Source organism: Aquarana catesbeiana, linkage group LG01 (assembly GCF_042186555.1).
Source record: "Aquarana catesbeiana isolate 2022-GZ linkage group LG01, ASM4218655v1, whole genome shotgun sequence".
Classification (NCBI taxonomy): domain Eukaryota; kingdom Metazoa; phylum Chordata; class Amphibia; order Anura; family Ranidae; genus Aquarana; species Aquarana catesbeiana.
This window is the reverse complement of record NC_133324.1, coordinates 94,799,380-94,823,615: the sequence shown is the minus strand read 5'-3', so window position 1 is coordinate 94,823,615 and position 24,236 is coordinate 94,799,380. Positions and strand designations below refer to the sequence as shown.

Genomic DNA, 24,236 nt, shown 5'->3' with positions numbered 1-24,236 from the left:
GTCCTCCCAGAAGCCCCACCCATGGTCACTATTTTTCCAAATCATAGAATACATGCCCTAAATCCAGCTGTTTTCTGGCTGGTCACATCATAGGTCCTTCCTTTGGTTGTTCAGCACAGACGGAAGGCAATCTTTACTTCTGCATAGAACTGTGCAACAGTACTGTAACCCCTGTTGATGTCATGACCCCAGAGTGGAGCAACCATAATGGCTTGGACTTCCAGGAAGTGTATGGAATGACACTTGGTGTTATTCAACCCAGAAGAGGACCAGCACTGGGCCATAGTGCAGTGCATCTAAGGTATAGAGCCAGAGAGGAGGTATGCATTTATTGTTTTTTTTTTTTTTTTTTAAAAACATGCTGGGCAAAAGATTTTTTTTATTATTTCAGAGGTAAAGTTGGGTTTTAAATGTTAAGCCGGTATTGGTTAATTCTAGAAGCAGCAAATCATGTGTATCTACATCCCACCTACTTGACCTGGCTAAAGCTGGCAATACAGTAGTAGATTTTCAAATAAGAATAGGTTGACGAATGGTCTTCAAAAGTAATTCAAAATGTAGTTTGCTTTTACCATTCAATTTTGAATTTAATGAACTCTACAGAATGAAAACCACATATGCTACTAAAAACCCTTTTCTTCCATCCATTCTTTTTTTCCATCCTGCTCCTTCAAAGTTTCTTGTCTTGTGTTCAAAAATAAATTTAGATTTGACCACAATCCAGATTAGAAAATTGAATCAATATTCTTAAAAGGAAAAATTTCAAGTGAAATTCTACTAGTGTATAGCAAGCTTTTGTGTTAAGGCAGGTAGGGATAGGCAACGGCAGAATTGAAGTACCTTTTTAATATACAAAAAAGCTAAACTGCCAGCTTGGCCACATTTTCATAAGGTTCCAGGTAGCATCATCTGCATCCTTCCTGGCATCCCCTGACTTAGTTCATTCACTTTATTTAACAAAAAAAAAGGAGGAGAAAAAATGTGCTAATGTGAATGAATATCAAAAATAATAATAATTCATCCAAGCTGCAACTCTTCTGCAAGATATGTACAGTAGCAAATAATCAATTTAAACTAGAGTCATGCTAACACAATCCTGATAATCAGTGAACAATTCATATGATAAAAATTTCATATAACCAAAAATTCCATATAATAAAAAAGAGTCCACATGTGTAGAAATAAATTAATAATTGATTGAATATCAACAACATCCACCACCATAACTGTAAGAAATCTTCCTGTGATATCACCACCACCAAGTGCCAAAATGCTTGCTTACCAGCTGTTGTTGACCCCGTGTTATAGGAGGTCAAACATGCTTTGGCTTAATACCCAGCCCGGGCCTTTACACACCTATAAGTCCTCTTGGGTGCCTACTTCGATCCTCCTGGTAGAGATGTCATGAGTTCACAGGTCTGTTTCCCAACGTGGTGCAAAATTTGTGACCCTTTAACATCCACTTCCTTCCCTCCGCAGTACTGTCACCAAATGTCAGTCTAGACAGCACAGAAGGAGCGGAAATCTCTAGCCTGCTCAAGCTCAACCTAAATGATACACTTTGAGAACTGCCCAGTGCCAGAGAAAGGTGAAGAGGACTCTGCTTGCCACATGACTAAAAAAGAAGCTGAAAAAAATCCAGTGAGATATGCAACACAGACCCGTGAACTCATGACATCGCTACTGGGAGGATCGATGTAGGCACCCAAGAAGACTCATAGGTGTGTAAATGCCCAGGCTGGGTATTAAGCCAAAGCGTGTTTGACCTCGAATAACACGGGGTCAACAACAGCTGGTAAGCAAGCATTTTGGCTCTTGGTGGTGGTGATATCACTGGAGGATTTCTTCCAGTTATGGTTGTGGATGTCATTGATATTCAACAATTATCAATTTCTTTTTAAACATGTTGACTCTTTTTTATTATATGGAATTTTTTATTATATGAAATTTTTATCATATGAATTTTTCACTGATTATCAGGATTGTGTTTGCGCGACTCTAGTTTAACCACTTCAATACTGCCCATAGTCATATGATGTCCGCAGGAGGGATCTCCCATCCCGGGCGGGCGTCATATGACGTCCTGGGCTTCCCGGCCGTCTGGGGTGTGTGCGCAGGGCAGGGACGTGGACAGAGCAGGGACGTGGATCTGTGTGTGTAAACACACAGATCCACGTCCTGTCAGGTGAGAGGAGACCAATCATGTGTTCCCAGTACAGAGGAACACGATCGGTCTCTTCCCCTTGTGAGTCCCCTCCCCCTAGAGTTAGAATCACTCCCTAGGTAACACAGTTAACCCCTTGATTGTCCCCTAGTGTTAACCCCTTCCCTGCCAGTGACATTTATACATTAATCAGTACATTTTTATAGCACTGATCGCTGTATAAATGTGAATGGTCCCAAAATGGTGTCAAAAGTGTCCGATATCTGCGCAATGTCACAGTTACGATAATAGTTGCAGACCGCCGCCATTACTAGTAAAAAAAAAAATACCGGTAATAATAAAAATGCCATAAAACTATCCCCAATATTGTAGACACTATAACTTTTGCGCAAACCAATCAATATATGCTTATTGCATTTTTTTTTTTTTTACCAAATATATGTAGAAGAATATATATCGGCCTAAACTGAGGAAAAAATTAGTTTTTTTAAAAAAAAATATTGCGATATTTATTATAGCAAAAAGTAAAAAATATTGTGTTTTTTTTCAAACTTGTCGCTCTTCTTTTGTTTATAGCGCAAAAAATAAAAACCGCAGAGATGATCGAATACCCCCAAAAGAAAGCTCTATTTGTGGGGAAAAAAATGATAATAATTTAATTTGGATACAGTGTTGCATGTCTGCGCAATTGTTATTCAAAGTGCGACAGCGCTGAAAACTGAAAATTGGCCTGGGCAGGAAGGGGGTGAAAATGCCCTGTATTGAAGTGGTTAAATATATCTTTATTTAACAAGCATCATAGTTCCTAACACTTACTCAGCTCACAGATCGGAAATTCACTCCACTGAAAATCTCTTTGACATATCACTCTTTTTTTCCCATTTAATTTGTATCCTGAATTACAAGCCACTGTTATTGAATCAGACACATAATATCCATAAGTTTTCTTTCCTTGTTGTATTCTTCCATTAATTAATTTGGGCTCTGGACAGAATGTTCCTGCAAGAAAATAATAAAAAATGCAAAAAAAAAAAAAAAAATTGTCATACTATTTATAAAAAGTAACACTTTTAGATTTCTGCATACTTCCAAAAAATATTGTCTGGAGTTCAGAATTGCAATATAATGTCCAATGGTAATAAACAAGTGTCAATCAGTAACACCAGTGTTGATGTAACAGGTTTTTTTTTTTGTTTTTTTTTTTACTATTTACAAGGGGTATGTATAAATGTAATATTGTGCAAAATAATAGTGCCTCATAATATTATTATTATTATACAGGCTTTATATAGCGCCAACAGTTTGCGCAGCTCTTAACAAAATAAAGGCAGACATTACGGTTACATTACAATTTGGTACAAGAGTAATCAGAGGGCCCTGCTCATTAGAGCTTACAATCTAAAAAGGAAGGGTCAATTGATACAAAAGGTAATAGCTGTGGGGGATGAGCTGATGGAGGAAGTAAAACAGTGTATTAGTTAGAAGCAGGATAGGCTTCTTTAACCACTTGCCGACCGCCTAACGCAGATATACGTCTGCAGAATGGCACGGGCAGGCAAAATCACGTACCTGGTACGTGATTGCCTTCCCGCGGGCGGGGGGTCCGATCGGGCCCCCACCCCCCGGTGCCAGAAGCGGTCGGCTTTGGTCTGGGAGCGTTCAGAGATGAGGGGAAGGCCATCCGATCGTGGCCCCCCCCCCTCGCGATCGCTCCCAGCCAATGACAATCATCCCCTGCCTCTGTGTAGTACACAGAGGCAGAGGATGTGATGTCATCTCTCCTCAGATCGGCAGTTTCCGTTCCGGTGCCAAGGAGAGAAGACATCAATGTGAGTGCACAAACACACACACACACAGTAAAACATGCCAGGCATACAAAACACCCCCGATCCCCCCCCGATCACCCCCCAATCACCCCTCCCCCCCCCCGTCACACTGACACCAAGCATTTTTTTTTTTTTTCTGATTACTGCATGGCGTCAGTTTGTGACAGTTAGAAGTGGTAGGGCAGTTAGTATTAGCCCCCTGTAGTTCTAGGGTACCCCCCTAACAAAGTTTTAACCCCTTGATCACCCCCCATCACCAGTGTCGCTAGACGATCATTTTTCTGATCGCTGTATTAGTGTCGCTGGTGACGCTAGTTAGGGACGTAAATATTTAGGTTCGCCGTCAGCGTTTTATAGCGACAGGGACCCCCATATACTACCTAACCCCTTGATTGCCCCCTAGTTAACCCTTTCACCACTGATCACCGTATAACCGTTACGGGTGACGCTGGTTAGTTCGGTTTTTTTTATAGTGTCAGGGCACCCGCCATTTATTACCGAATAAAGGTATAGCCCCCTGATCGCCCGGCAGTGATATGCGTCGCCCCAGGCAGCGTCAGATTAGCACCAGGACCGCTAACACCCACGCACGCAGCATACGCCTCCCTTAGTGATATAGTATCTGAACGCATCAATATGTGATCCGATCAGATCTATACTAGCGTCCCCAGCAGTTTAGGGTTCCCAAAAACGCAGTGTTAGCGGGATCAGCCCAGATACCTGCTAGCACCTGCGTTTTTCCCCTCCGCCCGGCCCAGCTCAGCCCACTCAAGTGCAGTATCGATCGATCACTGTCACTTACAAAACACTAAACGCATAACTGCAGCGTTCGCAGAGTCAGGCCTGATCCCTGCAATCGCTAACAGTTTTCTTGGTAGTGTTTTGGTGAACTGGCAAGCACCAGCCCCAAGCAGCATCAGGTTAGCGCCAGTAGCGCTAACACCCACGCATGCACCGTACACCTCCCTTAGTGGTATAGTATCTGAACGGATCAATATCTGATCCAATCAGATCTATACTGGCGTCCCCAGCAGCTTAGGGTTCCCAAAAACGCAGTATTATCGGGATCAGCCCAGATACCTGCTAGCACCTGCATTTTGCCCCTCCGCCCGGCCCAGCCCACCCAAGTGCATTATCGATCGATCACTGTCACTTACAAAACACTAAACGCATAACTGCAGCATTCGCAGAGTCAGGCCTGATCCCTGCGATCGCTAACAGTTTTTTTGGTAGCGTTTTGGTAAACTTGCAAGCACCAGCGACCTAGTACACCCCGGTCGTAGTCAAACCAGCACTGCAGTAACACTTGGTGACGTGGCGAGTCCCATAAGTGCAGTTCAAGCTGGTGAGGTGGCAAGCACAAGTAGTGTCCTGCTGCCACCAAAAAGACAAACACAGGCCCGTCGTGCCCATAGTGCCCTTCCTGCTGCATTCGCCAATCCTAATTGGGAACCCACCACTTCTGCAGCGCCCGTACTTCCCCCATTCACATCCCCAACCAAATGCAGTCGGCTGCATGAAAGGCATTTTCTTTATGTCCTCCCGAGTACCCCTACCCAACAAACCCCCCCAAAAAAGATGTCGTGTCTGCAGCAAGCGCGGATATAGGCGTGACACCCGCTATTATTGTCCCTCCTGTCCTGACAATCCTGGTCTTTGCATTGGTGAATGTTTTGAACGCTACCATACACTAGTTGAGTATTAGCGTAGGGTACAGCATTCCACAGACTAGGCGCACTTTCACAGGGTCTCCCAAGATGCCATCGCATTTTGAGAGACCCGAACCTGGAACCGGTTACAGTTATAAAAGTTACAGTTACAAAAAAAAATGTAAAAGAAAAAAAAAACACAAACAAAAATATAAAATAAAAAAAAATAGTTGTCGTTTTATTGTTCTCTCTCTCTCTATTCTCTCTATTGTTCTGCTCTTTTTTACTGTATTCTATTCTGCAATGTTTTATTGTTATTATGTTTTATCATGTTTGCTTTTCAGGTATGCAATTTTTTATACTTTCCTGTTTACTGTGCTTTATTGTTAACCATTTTTTTGTCTTCAGGTACGCCATTCATGACTTTGAGTGGTTATACCAGAATGATGCCTGCAGGTTTAGGTATCATCTTGGTATCATTCTTTTCAGCCAGCGGTCGGCTTTCATGTAAAAGCAATCCTAGTGGCTAATTAGCCTCTAGACTGCTTTTACAAGCAGTGGGAGGGAATGCCCCCCCCACCGTCTTCCGTGTTTTTCTCTGGCTCTCCTGTCTCAACAGGGAACCTGAAAATGCAGCCGGTGATTCAGCCAGCTGACCATAGAGCTGATCAGAGACCAGAGTGGCTCCAAACATCTCTATGGCCTAAGAAACCGGAAGATTTTAGAAGAAATCTAATGACTTAGATTTCGCCGGATGTAAACAGCGCCATTGGGAAATTGGGGAAGCATTTTATCACACCAATCTTGGTGTGGTCAGATGCTTTGAGGGCAGAGGAGAAATCTAGGGTCTAATAGACCCCAATTTTTTCAAAAAAGAGTACCTATCACTACCTGTTGCTATCATAGGGGATATTTACATTCCCTGAGATAACAATAAAAATGATTAAAAAAAAAAATGAAAGGAACAGTTTAAAAATAAGATAAAAAAGCAAAATAAAATAAAGAAAAAAAAAAGCACCCCTGTCCCCCCTGCTCTCGCGCTAAGGCGAACGCAAGCGTCGGTCTGGCGTCAAATGTAAACAGCAATTGCACCATGCATGTGAGGTATCACCGCGAAGGTCAGATCGAGGGCAGTAATTTTAGCAGTAGACCTCCTCTGTAAATCTAAAGTGGTAACCTGTAAAGGCTTTTAAAGGCTTTTAAAAATGTATTAATTTTGTTGCCACTGCACGTTTGTGCGCAATTTTAAAGCATGTCATGTTTGGTATCCATGTACTCAGCCTAAGATCATCTTTTTTATTTCATCAAACATTTGGGCAATATAGTGTGTTTTAGTGCATTAAAATTTAAAAAAGTGTGTTTTTTCCCCAAAAAATGCGTTTGAAAAATCGCTGCGCAAATACTGTGTGAAAAAAAAAATGAAACACCCACCATTTTAATCTGTAGGGCATTTGCTTTAAAAAAATATATAATGTTTGGGGGTTCAAAGTAATTTTCTTGCAAAAAAAAAATAATTTTTTCATGTAATCAAAAAGTGTCAGAAAGGGCTTTGTCTTCAAGTGGTTAGAAGAGTGGGTGATGTGTGACATAAGCTTCTAAATGTTGTGCATAAAATGCCAGGACAGTTCAAAACCCGCCCAAATGACCCCATTTTGGAAAGTAGACACCCCAAGCTATTTGCTGAGAGTGACGCAGATTTCGTTTGGGTACAGCATTGCATGACCGCGCAATTAGCAGTTAAAGCGACGCAGTGCCAAATTGTAAAAAGTGCTCTGGTCAGGAAGGAGGTAAATCCTTCCGGGGCTAAAGTGGTTAAAGAGAAGGGTTTTCAGGGATCGCCTAAAGATGGATAGATTAGGGGACAGTCGGACAGATTGGGGTAGGGAGTTCCAAAGGATGGGAGAAGCTCTGGAGAAATCTTGGAGGTGAGCATGGGAGGAGGTGACAAGGGAGCTAGAGAGCAGGAGGTCTTGGGAGGACCGAAGAGAGCAGCTTGGTTGGTATTTTGGGACTAGGTTAGTGATATAGCTGGGGGATGGCTTTGTAAATTATTGTTAGTACTTTGAATTTTGATCGTTGGGTGAGTGGAAGCCAGTGGAGGGATTGGCAGAGAGGGGTGGAGGACACTGAACGGTTGGTAAGGTGGATGAGTCTTGCAGCGGCATTCTTTATGGACTGAAGGGGGGATAGTCTATGTAAAGGTAATTCAATGAGGAGGGAGTTGCAGTAGTCGAGGCGAGAGATGACCAGGGAGTGAATTAGAAGCTTGGTGGTGTCATTGGTTAAAAAGGGGCGTATTCTGGAGATGTTGCGGAGGCTAAGGCGGCATGATTTGGACAGGGATTGTATGCGGGCCTGAAAGGACATAAAGCAAACAACTTAAAACATAATTAATACAATAAATAATAGAATTCCAATATAATAGTGTCCAATGGTAATAAACAAGTGTCAATCAGTAATACCAGTGTTGATGGAACACTGGACAAGATGGCGGCTGTGTGCAAAGAGTTGTGAGTTGGAGGTTTCATTAGGAGAGGTTCTTGGAGTCTCTATGATGTTACAGTCTTTGCTGGATCAACACACTGCTTTGGGCGATTTTGCTGCTGTGATGGCAGCTACTCGCTCCGGTGAGTTTGAAATTCACTTGGTGGTGGGAGATCACTGAAGCACATTTATAAAGATCTGTTACATCAACACTGGTGTTACTGATTTACACTTGTTTATTACCATTGGACATTATATTGAAATTCTATTATTTGGTCTTTATTGTATTAATTATGTTTTATGTTGTTTGCTTTATATGAGGCGCTTCACTAATATTTTGCACAATATTTAACTGAAGCACAAATATACTGCTTTTTGGTGTAAGCAGCATTATTAGACATTATTTCACACAACGCGGCTATCATTTTTTGTATGTATAAATGTAACGTTTTGGTATATAGTCATTTTATTCAGTTAACCACTTACGCTCCGGAAGGTTTACCCCCTTCCTGACCAGGGCATTTTTTGTGATACGGCACTGCTTTCATTTAACTGACAATTGCACGGTTGTGCGATGCTGTACACAAATAAAATGTATGTCCTTTTTTCCCCATAAACAGAGCTTTCTTTTAGTGGTATTTGATCACTTTTTTGCGCTATAAACAAAAAATGACCGAAAATTTTGAAAAAACATTTTTTTTTACTTTCTGCTTTAAAACATATCCAATAAAAACATGTAAAAAAGACAGAAGACAGAGATCTGTGTTCCAGCCTAGCAGAAACACAGGATCTCTATCTTCCCTCTCTATCTTCCCTTGCCACAGAACAGCTATCTGCCTTGTTTACATAGGCAGACCGCCGTTCTGCCTCTCTTGAGAACGATGGGCAGGTCCTGGCAGACATCGGGTCCGCTGATTGGCTCCCGCTTTGTCCAATCACAGCGGGAGCTGGTTGCCGGTGTGCACCGCAGACCCGGAAAGAGCAAAATCACGTACCTGTACGTGATTTTGCACAGAAGAGCCGCCTCCCCGTAGTATATGTACGTGGGGCGGCCAGCAAGAGGTTAAACAGTGATATATATGAATATACAATATATATATGTAGCCCTGGTAGATTTTTATCTACCGCTGATAGGTAAATTTAGTGAGTCGCTTATTATAGGACGTTAGATTTGCCTCTGTTCCAGCTTGGCTGACGTTGCATGTAGTTCCACATTGTGCCAGTGGGTGTCGTTGTCACCATCGGCAGGTGTTGGAAAAGCAACATGTTGAAGCGAATGAGTGCTCCTCTGTCCCGGAGATAACTCGGTGGAGGTGGTCCTCCGAGTTGCATTCTGGGAGAGGGTATTTATGGGACAGATGCCATGTTTTAGGGTTCGTTTCCAGCCACCTGCTGGCCCTCCTGGCCGACAGGTATGCACAAGGAATACCATCTTGTGGTCCTCCGTTCCGGAGGCCCGCGTCGCTGCGGCGTGTGGATGGGCCCAGAAGCCTGTCTGGGGCCTACCACAGCGGCGGAGGAATGGTCCTGAGCTGTCTATCCTGAGCGAAGAAGCTGGACAACCGAGAAGATCCCAGGGGAGGACCCGTCATGGAAGGATCATGCAGAGTGCTGGTCTGGAGAGGGGCCTGGTGACTCGGTTGGAGGACGCATTCCGAAGTAATCTTACAGTATAGTACTGCCGGGTTGGCTTAAAGGTTCAAGTACTGCATCTGACATTCATCACAAACCAATACATCCTGTGGCAGAGGATCGTACGGGTTTTATTCCAGATAAGTCTGTGGCAGAGACTTTTGTTCGTGCTGTGTGCTGGCTGCTAGGCAAGTGAGAGACGTCTATCCAGGCGGGCAAAGATTAAATCCTACGAAAGGGGGACTATTCAATTACAAGTGTTCAATTGCAAAGAATGTTCTGAAGAAATACAACAGAAAGGTATTTGAGCTTCCCTGCAGCTTTCCTACTACCTCTTTCCTGCTACTTCCCTTGTTCGTTTTATTAAAGCATTGGAAAACCTACTCAAGTGTTTGGTGCTTATATCGTCCAGAGGTAAACTCAACGGAACCCTAGACCCGGTGCCGGTGAAACAGAGGTATCGAGAGTGAAGGTAACAAGCCCTTAAACCAGCATTTCCCCTGTGAGTTATTGCTACATACATATATATATATATATATATATATATATATATATATATATATATATATATACACACACACACACCTTAAAGAAAATAATTATTTGATCTCCTGCAGATTTTGTAAGTTTGCCCACTTACAAAGAAATGAAGAGTCTATAATTTTTATCATGTGTATTTTAAATGATAGAGGCAGAATTTCAACCAAAAATCCATAAAAAACAGATGATATAAATGTTATAAATTGAGTTGCAGTTCAGTGAGTAAAATAAGTGTTTCATCCCCAAGCAAATCATGACTTAGTACTTGGTGGAGAAACCCTTGTTTGCAAGCACAGAGGTCAGACGTTTCTTGTAGTTGGTTACCAGGTTTGCACACATCTCAGGAGGGATTTTGGTCCACTCTTCTTTACAGATCTTCTCTACATCCTTAAGGAAGATGGATATATAGGATGGGGGTAGAAGGAGGAGATATGGTTAAAGGAAGATGATGTGTATATACACTATAGATAGGTAAGGGGTGGAATATGGCTTATAGAAGCCTTGTCTTTTTTTTTGTTGGGTGTTAAGAGTGATATGGACATGGCTTATAGACAGGGGCGGACTGACCATTCGGGCACTCATGTACTGACCGAGGGCCCCATGCCACTAGGGGGCCCCATCAGGGTTGCCAACCTCAGTAAAACCAGGGACAGATTGTAAAAATCTGTGCATTTTTACATCTGTCCCTGAAATGTCTGACACTGACATAATTTTGATGTAAAATTTCAGAAGCTATAGCTGCTCCGCCTCTCCACTACCTCCTCAGCCAATGGGAACACCGTGTACACGCCCCCTTCCCCGCACGGCTTCTTTGAATACAGAGCAGGCTATGCCGACAGCTAGAGGAGAGGGAGGCGGGGACACAGCTGCAATGTGGGACGGACTTCAGGCTGATGCAAGGTAAGCTGACTAACTTGGCTGAGTTAAATGTCATTTTATTAGTGCTTTCTCTGGTGAGCAGAAGGGGGAGGCTGTGTTTCCTCTTGCAGAGCTCTTGTCTCTAAGGCTGTTAGATCGTTTTTCTGTGTGTCACAAGTGCACTTCTCCTGGAGGAAGGATGTTCTGAACTTCTCCCCCAATTTCTGCTACACCTCCCTACTGATTACCTGTCCATCAATACACAGACACATCATCCTCCTCTCCTGTATTACCACTGAATGTGTATATGAGCTGCTGGGGCACCACAAGTACCAGCATGTCAGGAGATGGGGGCAGCAGCAGTGTGTTAGGCTGATTTCTAGATGAAAAGTGCTGGTGTGTGTATACTGTGTGTGTATGTATATGTTTAATGTGTGTGTGTATGTAGTCTGTGTGTATACTGTGTCTGTATGTATACTGTGTGTGTACACTGTGTGTGTGTGTGTGTGTGTGTGTGTGTGTATATTGTGTCTGTATACTGTGTGTGTGTGTCTGTATACTGTGTGTGTGTGTGTGTCTGTATACTGTGTGTGTGTCTGTGTGTATACTGTGTGTGTCCGTATACTGTGTCTGTATACTGTGTGTGTCCGTGTCTGTATACTGTGTCTGTATACTGTGTGTGTGTTTGTGTGTATACTGTGTCTGTATAGTTACACAGTAGGTGAGGTTGAAAAAAGACACAAGTTCATCAAGTCCAACCTATGTGTGTGATTATATGTCAGTATTACATTGTATATCCCTGTATGTTGCGGTCTTTCAGGTGCTTATCTAATAGTCTCTTGAAGCTATCGATGTTCCCCGCTGAGACCACCGCCTGTGGAAGGGAATTCCACATCCTTGCCGCTCTTGCAGTAAAGAACCCTCTACGTAGTTTAAGGTTAAACCTCTTTTCTTTTAATTTTAATGAGTGACCATGAGTCTTGTTAAACTCTCTTCTGCGAAAAAGTTTTATTTCTATTGTGGGGGTCACCAGTCCGGTATTTGTAAATTGAAATCATATCCCCTCTCAAGCGTCTCTTCTCCAGAGCGAATAAGTTCAGTGCTCGCAACCTTTCCTCATAACTAAGATCCTCCAGACCCTTTATTAGCTTTGCTGCCCTTCTTTGTACTCGCTCCATTTCCAGTACATCCATCGCCGCCATCGGTGGGAGCGGGGGAAGGTGCCAGTAGGGCACCAAGGTGGGGTCTGACAGGACAGCGGCGCAGCACCTCCCCACCCTCGTCCTCCAATCGAGCACATACCAGGGGGAGTGCAGCACCATGCCTGGTGGATGTTTCCCCAGGGATGGCGGCTCAGCGTGGGAGGAGTCGCACGGGGCAGGGCCCATCCACCAGGGCGGCCAGAGTCCACAATGCACCCGGATCCAGCAAGGGTTCGAGGGCCACAGCGCGAGGGAGGAGAAGCAAGGCCCCTCTCACCTCCGGGGGGTGAAGAGGTCCCACACCGCCGCGGCAGAGACCAGCAGTCCCGCGGGCCAAAGGTGCACGACTGATGATGAGCTGCCAGGACCTTCCGCGGCCGGCACATCCTCGACAGTGCAATCTCCAGGTGGTCTCCAGGATTCGTCCCGCTCAGAAGGGGAGCTGTCCAGCGAAGAGGAGGTAATCGCCCCGAGGAGGTCGGCTGCGGTGGATTCCGGAGTGACGGCTGTGGGGCCACGTCCTGGTCGGCCCGGTAAGTCCATGCCTAATGTTGATTCTTCCTTTCAGTGTGCTCCTGTACTTGTGTCTAGTTCCAGGGGTGTACGGTGGTGTGGCTTGGCTGCAATATGACGAACAATTTCGTCAGCGCAGAGCAATACGCCCTTCCCTGCGTTGGGACCATAAGGACATCAGTTTGTGGATGAAAGTTATGTCCTCTCCACGGGCCTCTACGCCATTTTTTCCAGCGGGGGCCAGGAGTCCAAACGCCCCTGGACAGCTGGCCACAAAAAAGCGGGCAATTCAATGAGGGTTCTTGTAGATTTGGCGCCAACTGCCGATACAAACAGGAATGCTCACACTGCGGAGGGTTTCACCCCTTGTCCCGCTGTTTTAAGGCCGGAAAATCCCGTAGCGGCAATGCTGCAGGTAAGAGGCCGGACAGGATGTCCCCCTTTCTAAATAAATATCCAGACCGGCAGGCGGCTCGGTTACTAAGAGAGGGTTTCATGGAGGGTTTTGTGATTCCGTGCTCCCTTACGCAGATTCCCCCTATGGCGGACAACCTAAGATCTGCTAAGCAACACTCTGAAGTGGTTTCTGAAAAGCTTGCTAAGGAAGTGTCATTGGGCCGTATGGGTGGCCCCTTTCTGCTCCCCCCTTTGGAGAATTTAGTGGTGTCACCATTGGGAGTAGTTCTGAAGAAGGAGCCCAATAAGTCCTGGTTGATACACCACCTGTCGTTTCCAAAGGGTGGTTAAGTTAACGATGCCATCAACCCCGAGGCATGTGCAGTGTTGTATATTTCGTTCGATGCTGCCATGTCTTGGGTTCGGCGATACGGAAAGGGGGTCCTTATGGCCAAAACTGATATAGAAGCGGCCTTTCGCTTACTCCCCGTTCACCCACGCAGTTTTCATCTCCTGGGTTGTAAATTGTTGGGGCCTATTACGTGGATCTTTGCCTGCCTATGGGTTGTTCCATCTCATGCGCATTCTTTGAGACTTTTAGTTCCTTTTTGGAGTGGGCAGTACAAGATGTGGCAGGTGTCAATTCAGTCATTCGTTACCTGGATGACTTTCTCTGTGTAGGCCCCCCATCTTCTAGGTTATGTGGAGTACTGCTGGCTACAGTGCAGCACATAGCGGAGCGTTTTGGTGTACCCCTTGCGGCTGATAAGACGGAAGGCCCCGCAGAGGTGATCAAATTTCTGGGGATTGAGATTGATTCTAGGGCAATATAATGTTGTCTGCCTGACAATAAGTTGCATGCTTTACAGGAAGAGGTTCGCTTAGTTGCAAGGAAACACAAGATCCAACTGCGGGAACTGCAGTCTCTGCCTATGGGTAGAGTTTTTTTGTCGACGGCTGTCAGCCGTCACGGCTGGGGTCACTTCACCCAGGCATTTCATCAAACTGAATATGGAGCACAGGGATGATCTGCAGGTTTGGCGGGCATTTCTGGACAAATTCAACAGGCGGTCCATTTGGATGGAGGGGCCGGTCAGAAATTATGACTTGGAACTCTTTACGGATGCAGCTGGACCTACCGGGTACGGGGCATTTTTGGGGGGTCGGAGTGCGGAGCGCTGGCCCAAAGAATGGCAGGATACTTCAAGAATTTGGTGCTGCTGGAACTTTTTCCAGTGTTGGTTGTCTTTGCGCTCTGGGGGGAAATCCTATGCAACAAAAAGGTACGGCTGCATTGTGACAATCTGGGGGTAGTGCAGGTTCTTAACTCACCATCAGGATCCTCCCCTCCGGTAATACGTTTGTTGCAATACTTGGTTTCATGTTGTCTATGGCAAAACATTTTCTTATATGCTGTGCATATTCCCGCAGTGGAGAATACGGTGGCTGACGCTCTTTCCCATTTTCAGTTGGACAGGTTTCGGGAGTTGGCGCCGGGTGCGGAGCAGCACGGAACCCCTTGTCCTCCTTATCTATGGCGAGTTGCGTTGGAATCGGCTCCGATCTGATTTGAAACTCCTTGAGTGAGTCGACCTGGTCGTTCTTTTCTAAGATCTGGAGGGAATGGGAGGCTTTAATTCAGCGGTCAGGCTGTGAGGGTGACAGTGGGGAGACTAGCCAGTTAATTATCTATTTTATATGCACGTGTTTTGCGGAAGGGATATCCATTTCAGCCATGCTAAAGGGGTCGTAAAACGGCCAGTTTTGTCTGGCCTGGCTTTTTGGTTCAAAATGCGAGGCATGCCCGATTTTACCAAAGACTTTTTGGTAAAACAGGCATTAAGAGGTTATCGAGAGGCTGAACGGTCGCCGTCCTATCACTGTTGATATTTAGCATTCTTTGTTCTTACAGACGGCCGCAGTTTGTTCATCGGAGTTTGAGACGTTGCTATTCCAGGGGGCATTTGCGTTGGCATTTTATGGAGCCCTCGGGGTGGGGAAACTGGTCAGCCATTCCAAGGCGGCACATGGGGGCTTGTCGGCGGACGACGTCCGCTGTGATGACTCGGTGGTCAGGCTTTTCATCCGCCGTTCAAAGACAGCTCAAGCCGGCATGGAGGCTCACATTGAGTTGCATCAAATACAGGGTTCCTTCACATGCCCTGTGAAGACAGTAATGGCTTACTTAAAGCTTCGCCCAGCAGTGGCCGGTTCTTTTCTGGTCCATTCGGATGGTTTGGCTTTATCTGAGTTTCAATTTATATCGATACTGCGGCGATGCCTTTCAGCTGCCGGTGTCGAGGCCAGTCTTTTTCAATCGCATTCGTTTAGGATTGGGGCAGCCACTGAGGCGGTCTGGACAGCGCGGTAGTTAAGCGTATTGGCAGGTGGGAATCTGATAGATTCAAAATTTACGTCTGCCCCATTTGATTTAGTACGGGTTGGTTTGTTAAAAAAAAAAAAAAAACAGTAAAGGTGGGCATCCTGTGTCTTTTTGTTTTGTGTTTATTTCCACGATCTGTTGAGTAGTAGTGGTGGTGGTAAGATGGTGATGGGTATGTGTGCTATGTTTCACTTTTTCTTTAAGATCATACTTGCCTCGTTTGGATCCTGGGCCATTCTTTTGTTAATTTGGGGGCAAAGAGGGCGGATGTCAGGCCTAATGGCCGACAGTTGGGTTTCCCAAGAGCGGAAGTCAGCACCCGGTGGATTGGAATTCCGGGGATGTTATGAAGCAGGGTGGTACCGGAGGTTAACAAGATCTCCCAGATGGGATAGGCTCAGATGGGATAGGCCCCCGGATGTATTGGTCATACATGCAGGGGATAATGATCTGGGGGTTAGATCCACTAGGCACCTTATACGGGACATTAAATTTGATGTGCTGCGACTGCAAGCGGCATTCCCATACACGATGGTTGTATGGTCAGAGATGGTGGCCCGCACCACCTGGCGTCTTGCCCGGTTGGTGGAAAAGGTTAACAGGGCCCGGCTTAAGGCCAATAAAGAGGTTGGGAGGTTTATTGCAAGGAATGGGGGTCTGGTAGTCAGGCATAAGGAGTTTGAGTTCGAGACATGGAAATATCTCCGTGGGGATGGAGTTCACCTTAGTGAGGTGGCTACGGACCTGTGGTCCTTAGGTTTACAGGAGGGAATACAGCGAGCAGTACGCAGTATGGGGCACAAAGGTGTGAGGCTTCACACTTTGCACTGTGGCGGTTGGGTCTTTGGAGGCATTTGGAAGTAAAATTATAGAATTAAAGGTTTGGGACACATCTGAGGTATGGGTCCCCGGTGAATTCCAGTTATGTGGTTAACTGGGAGTTTATGGTTATCTGCTGAAGGTGGTTCGTCCCCGAGTCGATGCAATGCGACAGGGACCATAAATGGTTAAGCAGATATAAGGTAAAGAGTTGGATACGTAGTGCCTCCAAGGATAGGCAACCAAAAAGTTTAGGCTTTGTTCTAGGTTTATACTGTTAATTATTTCATTTAATGAAGGGGCAGTAAAATGGCCAGTTTTATACCAACCTTTGGTGTCAGACTATTTGTAGTAGCAATAATGAGGGGCTACAATATGGGGCAAAGGATATGGGTAGTAGAGGTAAAATATAGGACAGTATACATAGGGATTACCTTTTCAAGAAAAGCGCGCAGCAAAAGAAAAGAAGAAATAAGCACAGGGCTACATGAAATGGGACACTGTAGGCTGGGTCAGTGAGGGTTAAAATTATTCCTGAAGTTAACTTGAGCTTGCAGGGGATTGGTCAGACCGGTGTGAGGGGGAGGCAGTACAGAGAAGAGGTCAGAGGTGCAGACATCCGGTCAGCACACGAGGATAGGAAAAGCTCCCGCCTGCCCTAATTATTTGAGATTGGTTGCAATGGGTAATATATTTGATATGTTGGTCCTTTTGTTTTCTGTGTTTGTTGTTTTCCTTTTGTGTTTTATTTTCTCTTAGGAAGGCGGTTGGGTCTTTTGAGGCATTTGGAAGTAAAATGATGGAATTAAAGGTTGGGACACATCTGAGGTATGGGTCCCCAGTGAATGCCAGTTATGCAGTTAACTGGGAGTTTATGGTTAACTGCTCAAGGTGGTTCGTCCCCCGAGTCGGAGCAATGCGACAGGAACCATAAATGGTTAAGCAGATATAAGGTAAAGAGTTGGATACGTAGTGCCTCCAAGGATCGGCAACCAAAAAGTTTATGCTTTGTTTTTGGTTCATACTGTTAATAATTTTATTTAATAAAGGGGTCGTAAAACGGCCAGTTTTATCCCAACCTTTGGTGTCAGACTATTTGTAGTAGAAATAATAAGGGGCTACAGTATAGGGCAAAAGATAGGGGTAGTAGAGGTAACATATAGGACAGTATACATAGGGGTTACCTTTTCATGTCTCCTTCTCACCAAGCTTCTTGCTGATGGTCTTGTAGCCCATTCCACCCTTGTGCAGGTCTGCAATCTTGTCTCTGACGTTCTTTGACAGCTCTTTGGTCTTGCCCGTAATGGTGAGGTTTGAATGGAAGAAAGAGATTCTGTGGACAGGTGTCTTTTATACAAATAACGAGTTGTCGTTATGAGCAGCTTCTTAAATTGACAGAACTAATCTGTGTACCACATGAGCACATACTGTAGCCAGTCTGTGGGAGCCAGAATTATTGTTGGTTGGTAGGGGATCAAATATTTACTGTGTTATTTGGGGATTTTTGGTTGATATTCTGTCTCTATCATTTAAAATACACCTATGATAACAATTATGGACCCTTAATTTCTTTGCAAGTGGGCAAACCTACAAAATCTGCAGGGGATCAAATAATTATTTTCCCCACTGTGTGTGTTTGTGTGTGCGTGCGTGCGTGTGTGCTTGCGTGCGTGTATATACAGTGGGGATGGAAAGTATTCAGACCCCCTTAAATTTTTCATTTTTTGTTATATTGCAGCCATTTGCTAAAATCATTTAAGTTCATTTTTTTTCCTCATTAATGTACACACAGCACCTCATATTGACAGAAAAACACAGAATTGTTGACATTTTTGCTGATTTATTAAAAAAGAAAAACTGAAATATCACATGGTCCTAAGTATTCAGACCCTTTGCTGTGACACTTATATATTTAACTCAGGGTGCTGTCCATTTCTTCTGATCATCCTTGAGATGGTTCTACACCTTCATCTGCGTCCAGCTGTGTTTGATTATACTGATTGGACTTGATTAGGAAAGCCACGCACCTGTATATATAAGACCTTACAGCTCACAGTGCATGTCAGAGCAAATGAGAATCATGAGGTCAAAGGAACTGCCTGAAGGGCTCAGAGACAGAATTGTGGCAAGGCACAGATCTAGGCAAATTTCTGCTGCACTTAAGGTTCCTAAGAGCACAGTGGCCTCCATAATCCTTAAATGGAAGATGTTTGGGATGACCAGAACCCTTCCTAGAGCTGGCCGTCCGGCCAAACTGAGCTATCGGGGAGAAGAGCCTTGGTGAGAGAGGTAAAGAAGAACCCAAAGATCACTGTGGCTGAGCCCCAGAGATGCAGTCGGGAGATGGGGGAAAGTTGTAGAAAGTCAACCGTCACTGCAGACCTCCACCTGTCGGGGCTTTATGGCAGAGTGGCCGACAGAAGCCTCTCCTCAGTGCAAGACACATAAAAGCCTGCATAGAATTTGCTAAAAAAAACACCTGAAGGACTCCAAGATGGTGAGAAATAAGATTCTCTGGTCTGATGAGACCAAGATAGAACTTTTTGGCCTTAATTCTAAGCGGTATGTGTGGAGAAAACCAGGCACTGCTCATCACCTGTCCAATACAGTCCCAACAGTGAAGCATGGTGGTGGCAACATCATGCTGTGGGGGTGTTTTTCAGCTGCAGGGACAGGACGACTGGTTGCAATCGAGGGAAAGATGAATGCAGCCAAGAACAGGGATATCCTGGATGAAAACCTTCTTCAGAGTGCTCAGGACCTCAGACTGGGCCAAAGGTTTACCTTCCAACAAGACAATGACCCTAAGCACACAGCTAAAATAACAAAGGAGTGGCTTCGCAACTCTGTGACTTTTCTTGAATGGCCCAGCCAGAGCCCTGACTTAAACCCAATCGAGCATCTCTGGAGAGACCTAAATATGGCTGTCCACCAACGTTTACCATCCAACTTGACAGAACTGGAGAGGATCTGCAAGGAGGAATGGCAGAGGATCCCCAAATCCAGATGTGAAAAACTTGTTGCATCTTTCCCAAAAAGACTCATGGCTGTATTAGATCAAAAGGGTGCTTCTACTAAATACTGAGCAAAGGGTCTAAATACTTAGGACCATGTGATGTTTTAGTTTTTCTTTTTTAATAAATCTGCAAAAATGTCAACAATTCTGTGTTTTTCTGTCAATATGGGGTGCTGTGTGTACATTAATGAGAAAAAAAATGAACTTAAATGATTTTAGCAAATGGCTGCAATATAACAAAGAGTGAAAAATTTAAGGGGGTCTGAATACTTCCCGTCCCCATTATATATATATATATATATATATATATATATATATATATATATATATATATATATATATATATATATATACGCACTTAAACTTTAATGGCATCCCTGAATTAATCCCTCTTCTGGGAAGGCTGTCCACAAGGTTTAGGAGTGTGTCTATGGGAATGTTTGCCCATTCTTACAGAAGCGCATTTGTGAGGTCAGGCTCTGATGTGGACGAGAAGGCCCGGCACGCAGTTCTGCTCTAATTCATGCCAAAGGTGTTCTATCAGGTTGAGGTCAGGACTCTGTGCAGGCCAGTCAAGTTCCTTCACTGCAAACTCGCTCAACCATGTCTTTATGGACTTTTCTTTATGACACCTTTGGGATGAATTAGAGTGGAGACTGCGAGCCAGGCCTATATGTATATATATATATATATATATATATATATATATATATATATATGTATGTATATATATATATATATATATATATATATATATATATATATATAGTCAGTATCTCACAAAAGTGAGTACACCCCTCACATTTTTGTAAATATTTTGTTATATCTTTTCATGTGACAACACTGAAGAAATGACACTTTGCTACAATGTAAAGAAGTGAGTGTACAACTTGTATAACAGTGTACATTTGCTGCCCCCTCAAAATAACTCAACACATAGACATTAATGTCTAAACCACTGGCAACAAAAGTGAGTACACCCCTAAGTGAAAATGTCCAAATTGGGCCCAATTAGCCATTTTCCCTCCCCGGTGTCATGTGACTCAGTGTTACAAGGTCTCAAGTGTGAATGGGAAGCATGTGTATTAAATTTGGTGTTATCGCTCTCACTCTTCAACATGGCACCTCATGGCAAAGAACTCTCTGAGGATCTGAAAAAAATAATTGTTGCTCTACATAAAGATGGCCTAGGCTATAAGAAGATTGCCCAGACCCTGAAACTGAGCTGCAGCACAGTGGCCAAGACCATACAGTGGATTAATAGGACAGGTTCCACTCAGAATAGGCCTCGCCATAGTCAACCCAAGAAGTTGAGTGCACGTGCTCAGCGTCATATCCAGAGGTTGTCTTTGGGAAATAGACATATGAGTGCTGCCAGCATTGCTGCAGAGGTTGAAGGGGTGGGGGGTCAGCCTGTCAGTGCTCAGACCATACGCTGCACACTGCATCAAATCGGTCTGCATGGCTGTTGTCCCAGAAGGAAGCCTCTTCTGAAGATGATGCACAAGAAAGCCCGCAAACAGTTTGCTGAAGACAAGCAGACTAAGGACATGGATTACTGGAACCATGTACTGTGATCTGATGAGACCAAGATAAACGTATTTGGTTCAGATGGTGACAAGCGTGTGTGGCGACAACCATGTGAGGGGTACAAAGACAAGTGTGTCTTGTCTACAGTCAAGCATGGTGGTGGGAGTGTCATGGTCTGGGGCTGCATGAGTGCTGCCGGCACTGGGGAGCTACAGTTCATTGAGGGAACCATGAATGCCAACATGTACTGTGACATACTGAAGCAGAGCATGATCCCCTCCCTTTAAAAACTGGGCCGCAGGGCAGTATTCCAACATGACAATGACCCCAAACACACCTCCAAGACGACCACTGCCTTGCTAAAAAAGCTTAGGGTAAAGTTGATGGACTGGCCAAGCAGGTTTCCAAACCAAAACCCTATTGAGCATCTGTGGGGCATCCTCAAACGGAAGGTGGAGGAGCGCAAGGTCTCTAACATCCACCAGCTCTGTGATGTCGTCATGGAGGAGTGGAAGAGGACTCCAGTGGCAACCTGTGAAGCTCTGGTGAACTCCATGCCCAAGTGGGTTAAGGCAGTGCTGGAAAATAATGATGGCCACACAAAATATTGACAATTTGGGCCCAATTTGGACATTTTCACTTAGGGGTGTACTCACTTTTGTTGCCAGCGGTTTAGACATTAATGGCTGTGTGTTGAGTTATTTTGAGGGGGCAGCAAATATACACTGTTATACAAGCTGTACACTCACTACTTTACATTGTAGCAAAGTGTCATTTCTTCAGTGTTGTCACATGAAAAGATATAACAAAATATTTACAAAAATGTGAGGGGTGTACTCACTTTTGTGAGATACTGTATATATTTATACTGTATAAGGAATAACATAGTCTAGCTGGGCTTTTTTTTTCACTCTAATGTAATAAAAGAAAAAAAAAAATATATATATATATATATATATATATATATATATATATATATATTTTTTTTTTTTTTTTTTTTTTTTTTCTTTCATGATAACTTACCCAGCTCACAGGTTGGCAATTGGGGATGCCATTGGAAATCTTCTCCACATGTTACTCTGCTTTTCCCATTTAGTTTATAGTATGAATCACACTCTAATGTTACTGAATTACCAACACTATAGCCATCAGTTTTCTTCCCTTGTATTACTTTGCCATTTAACAGTTTAGGTTCCGGACAGAACGCTCCTGTGAAATTAACAAAAAGGCAAAAAAAAGTAGTAGATTTTGTTGTGTTTGTTCACAAAGCGTGATTTTTTTTTTATTCTTTAGAATGAAGAAAAAGGAAAATAGAATTATATATATGAATATATATTCTCACACACACACATATATATGTGAAAAAGTATTCATACACCTTGAAATTTTCCACATTTTGTCATGTTACAACCAAAAACGTAAATGTATTTTATTGGGATTTTATGTGATAGACCAACACAAAGTGGCACATAATTGTGAAGTGGAAGGAAAAGATAAATGGTTTTCCCAATTCCTTACAAATAAATATCTGAAAAGTGTAGTTTGTATTCAGCCCCCTTTACTCTGATACCCCTAACTACAATCTAGTGGAACCAATTGCTTTTAGAAGTCACCTAATTAGTAAATAGAGTCCACCTGTGTGTAACTTAATCTCAGTATAAATACAGCTGTTCTGTGAAGTCCTCAGAGGTTTGTCTGATAACCTTAGTGAACAAACAGCATCATGAAGGCAAAGGAACACACCAGACAGGTCAAGGATAAAGTTGTGGAGAAGTTTAAAGCAGGGCTAGGTTATAAAAAATATCCCAAGCTTTGAACATCTCATGGAGCACTGTTCAATCCAACATCTGAAAATGTGTTAGATTGTGTTAGAATGGCCCAGTCAAAGTCCAGACCTAAATCCAATTGAGACTCTTTGACAAGACTTGAAAATTGCTGTTCACAGACGCTCTCCATCCAATCTGACAGAGCTTGAGCTATTTTGCAAAGAAGAATGGGCAAAAATGTCACTCTCTAGATGTGCAAAGCTGGTAGAGTGTCATGGTTATGCTGTAATCTTTTTCAGCTTACCTCTCTTCCATGTGTTCACCTTTAGAGGCCAGCCACCCTCACATGACTGTTTATATAATCTTCCCTCAGCATAGCTCCACCTCAGCCTCAAATTAGGAACACTATATTAACCTGTGCATTGCAAGCCAACCTTGCTGATCAACCATTGTGTGTTTAGCTTTCGTGTGCAACTTGCTGTGTCTCCTACGTCTGATTCCAGTTACCGATCTTGGCCTGTTCATGACTATCCCTGTCTGCTTGTGACCCTGACCTTTGGTGTGTTCTATGTTTATCCTTGTCTGCTAGTCGCCGTTGGCTTATCCCTTTACTTTCCTTGTTGTTCCAGCCTGCTGTTTCCTTCCTCTTTCTCCTGTAGTCTACCGTGAGCGTGAGCTGTGAGACCCTGGGGGCCACGACCTGGAGCCAGACTGCAGCGCAGTCCATCCTCACCACTAGAGGCTCTGGTGAACACCTGCTGGCTCTTAGACTCCGCACCCTGGGGAATCTATGCTCTAGCTCCCAGTGGGATCTGTGTTGGTGCTCCATTAGGCCTGCTTCCTGAACCTCCCAGAGTTCAATCCGCAGCAGTCAGTCCTAGGGTCCACTACCTTAGCGGTGCACCCCTGACTCCTACGGAGTGCATCTGTCACCTGGACTCAGGTGACCTGACATAGAGACATCCCCTAAAAGACTTGAAGCTGTAATTGCAGCGAAAGGTGGTTCTACAAAGTATTGACTCCGGGAGGCTGAATACAAATACACGCCACACTTTTCACATATTGAAAACCATCTATCATTTTCCTTGTCAAAAGAAGTTTATTGAGTATACAATGTTATAAAGATACATAACATCTATCATTTTCCTTCAACTTCACAATTATGTGCCACTTTGTGTTGGTCTATCACATAAAATCCCAATAAAATACATTTACGTTTTTGGTTGTAACATGACAAAATGTGGAACATTTCAAGGGGTATGAATACTTTTTCAAGGCACTGTATATATAACTATATCTATATCTATCTATCTATCTATCTATCTATCTATCTATCTATCTATCTATCTATCTATCTATCTATCTAGATATTAGGGGTGCAACTGATCAAAAAACTCACGGTTCGGATCGTTTCTCGGATCAACAAAAAAAAAAATCTCCCCCACTGTAATATCCACA

The 24,236-nt window shown here is 43.9% G+C and overlaps 1 protein-coding gene across 4 annotated transcripts in view; it reads right to left on the bottom strand.

The window, feature by feature from the left end:
- The window catches only part of LOC141132932 (C4b-binding protein alpha chain-like), a 126,182-nt gene that overhangs the window by 24,064 nt on the left and 77,882 nt on the right, over positions 1-24,236 (bottom strand). For 3 of the 4 annotated variants that reach the window (XM_073621942.1, XM_073621950.1, XM_073621958.1), the window contains 2 exons: positions 22,036-22,221; positions 2,981-3,163 (listed from right to left, as the gene is read on the bottom strand). In XM_073621942.1, the coding sequence (XP_073478043.1) occupies positions 2,981-3,163; positions 22,036-22,221 (369 nt within the window). The remainder of the gene's footprint in view (positions 1-2,980; positions 3,164-22,035; positions 22,222-24,236) is intronic. The other variant, XM_073621967.1, reaches the window with a different exon arrangement.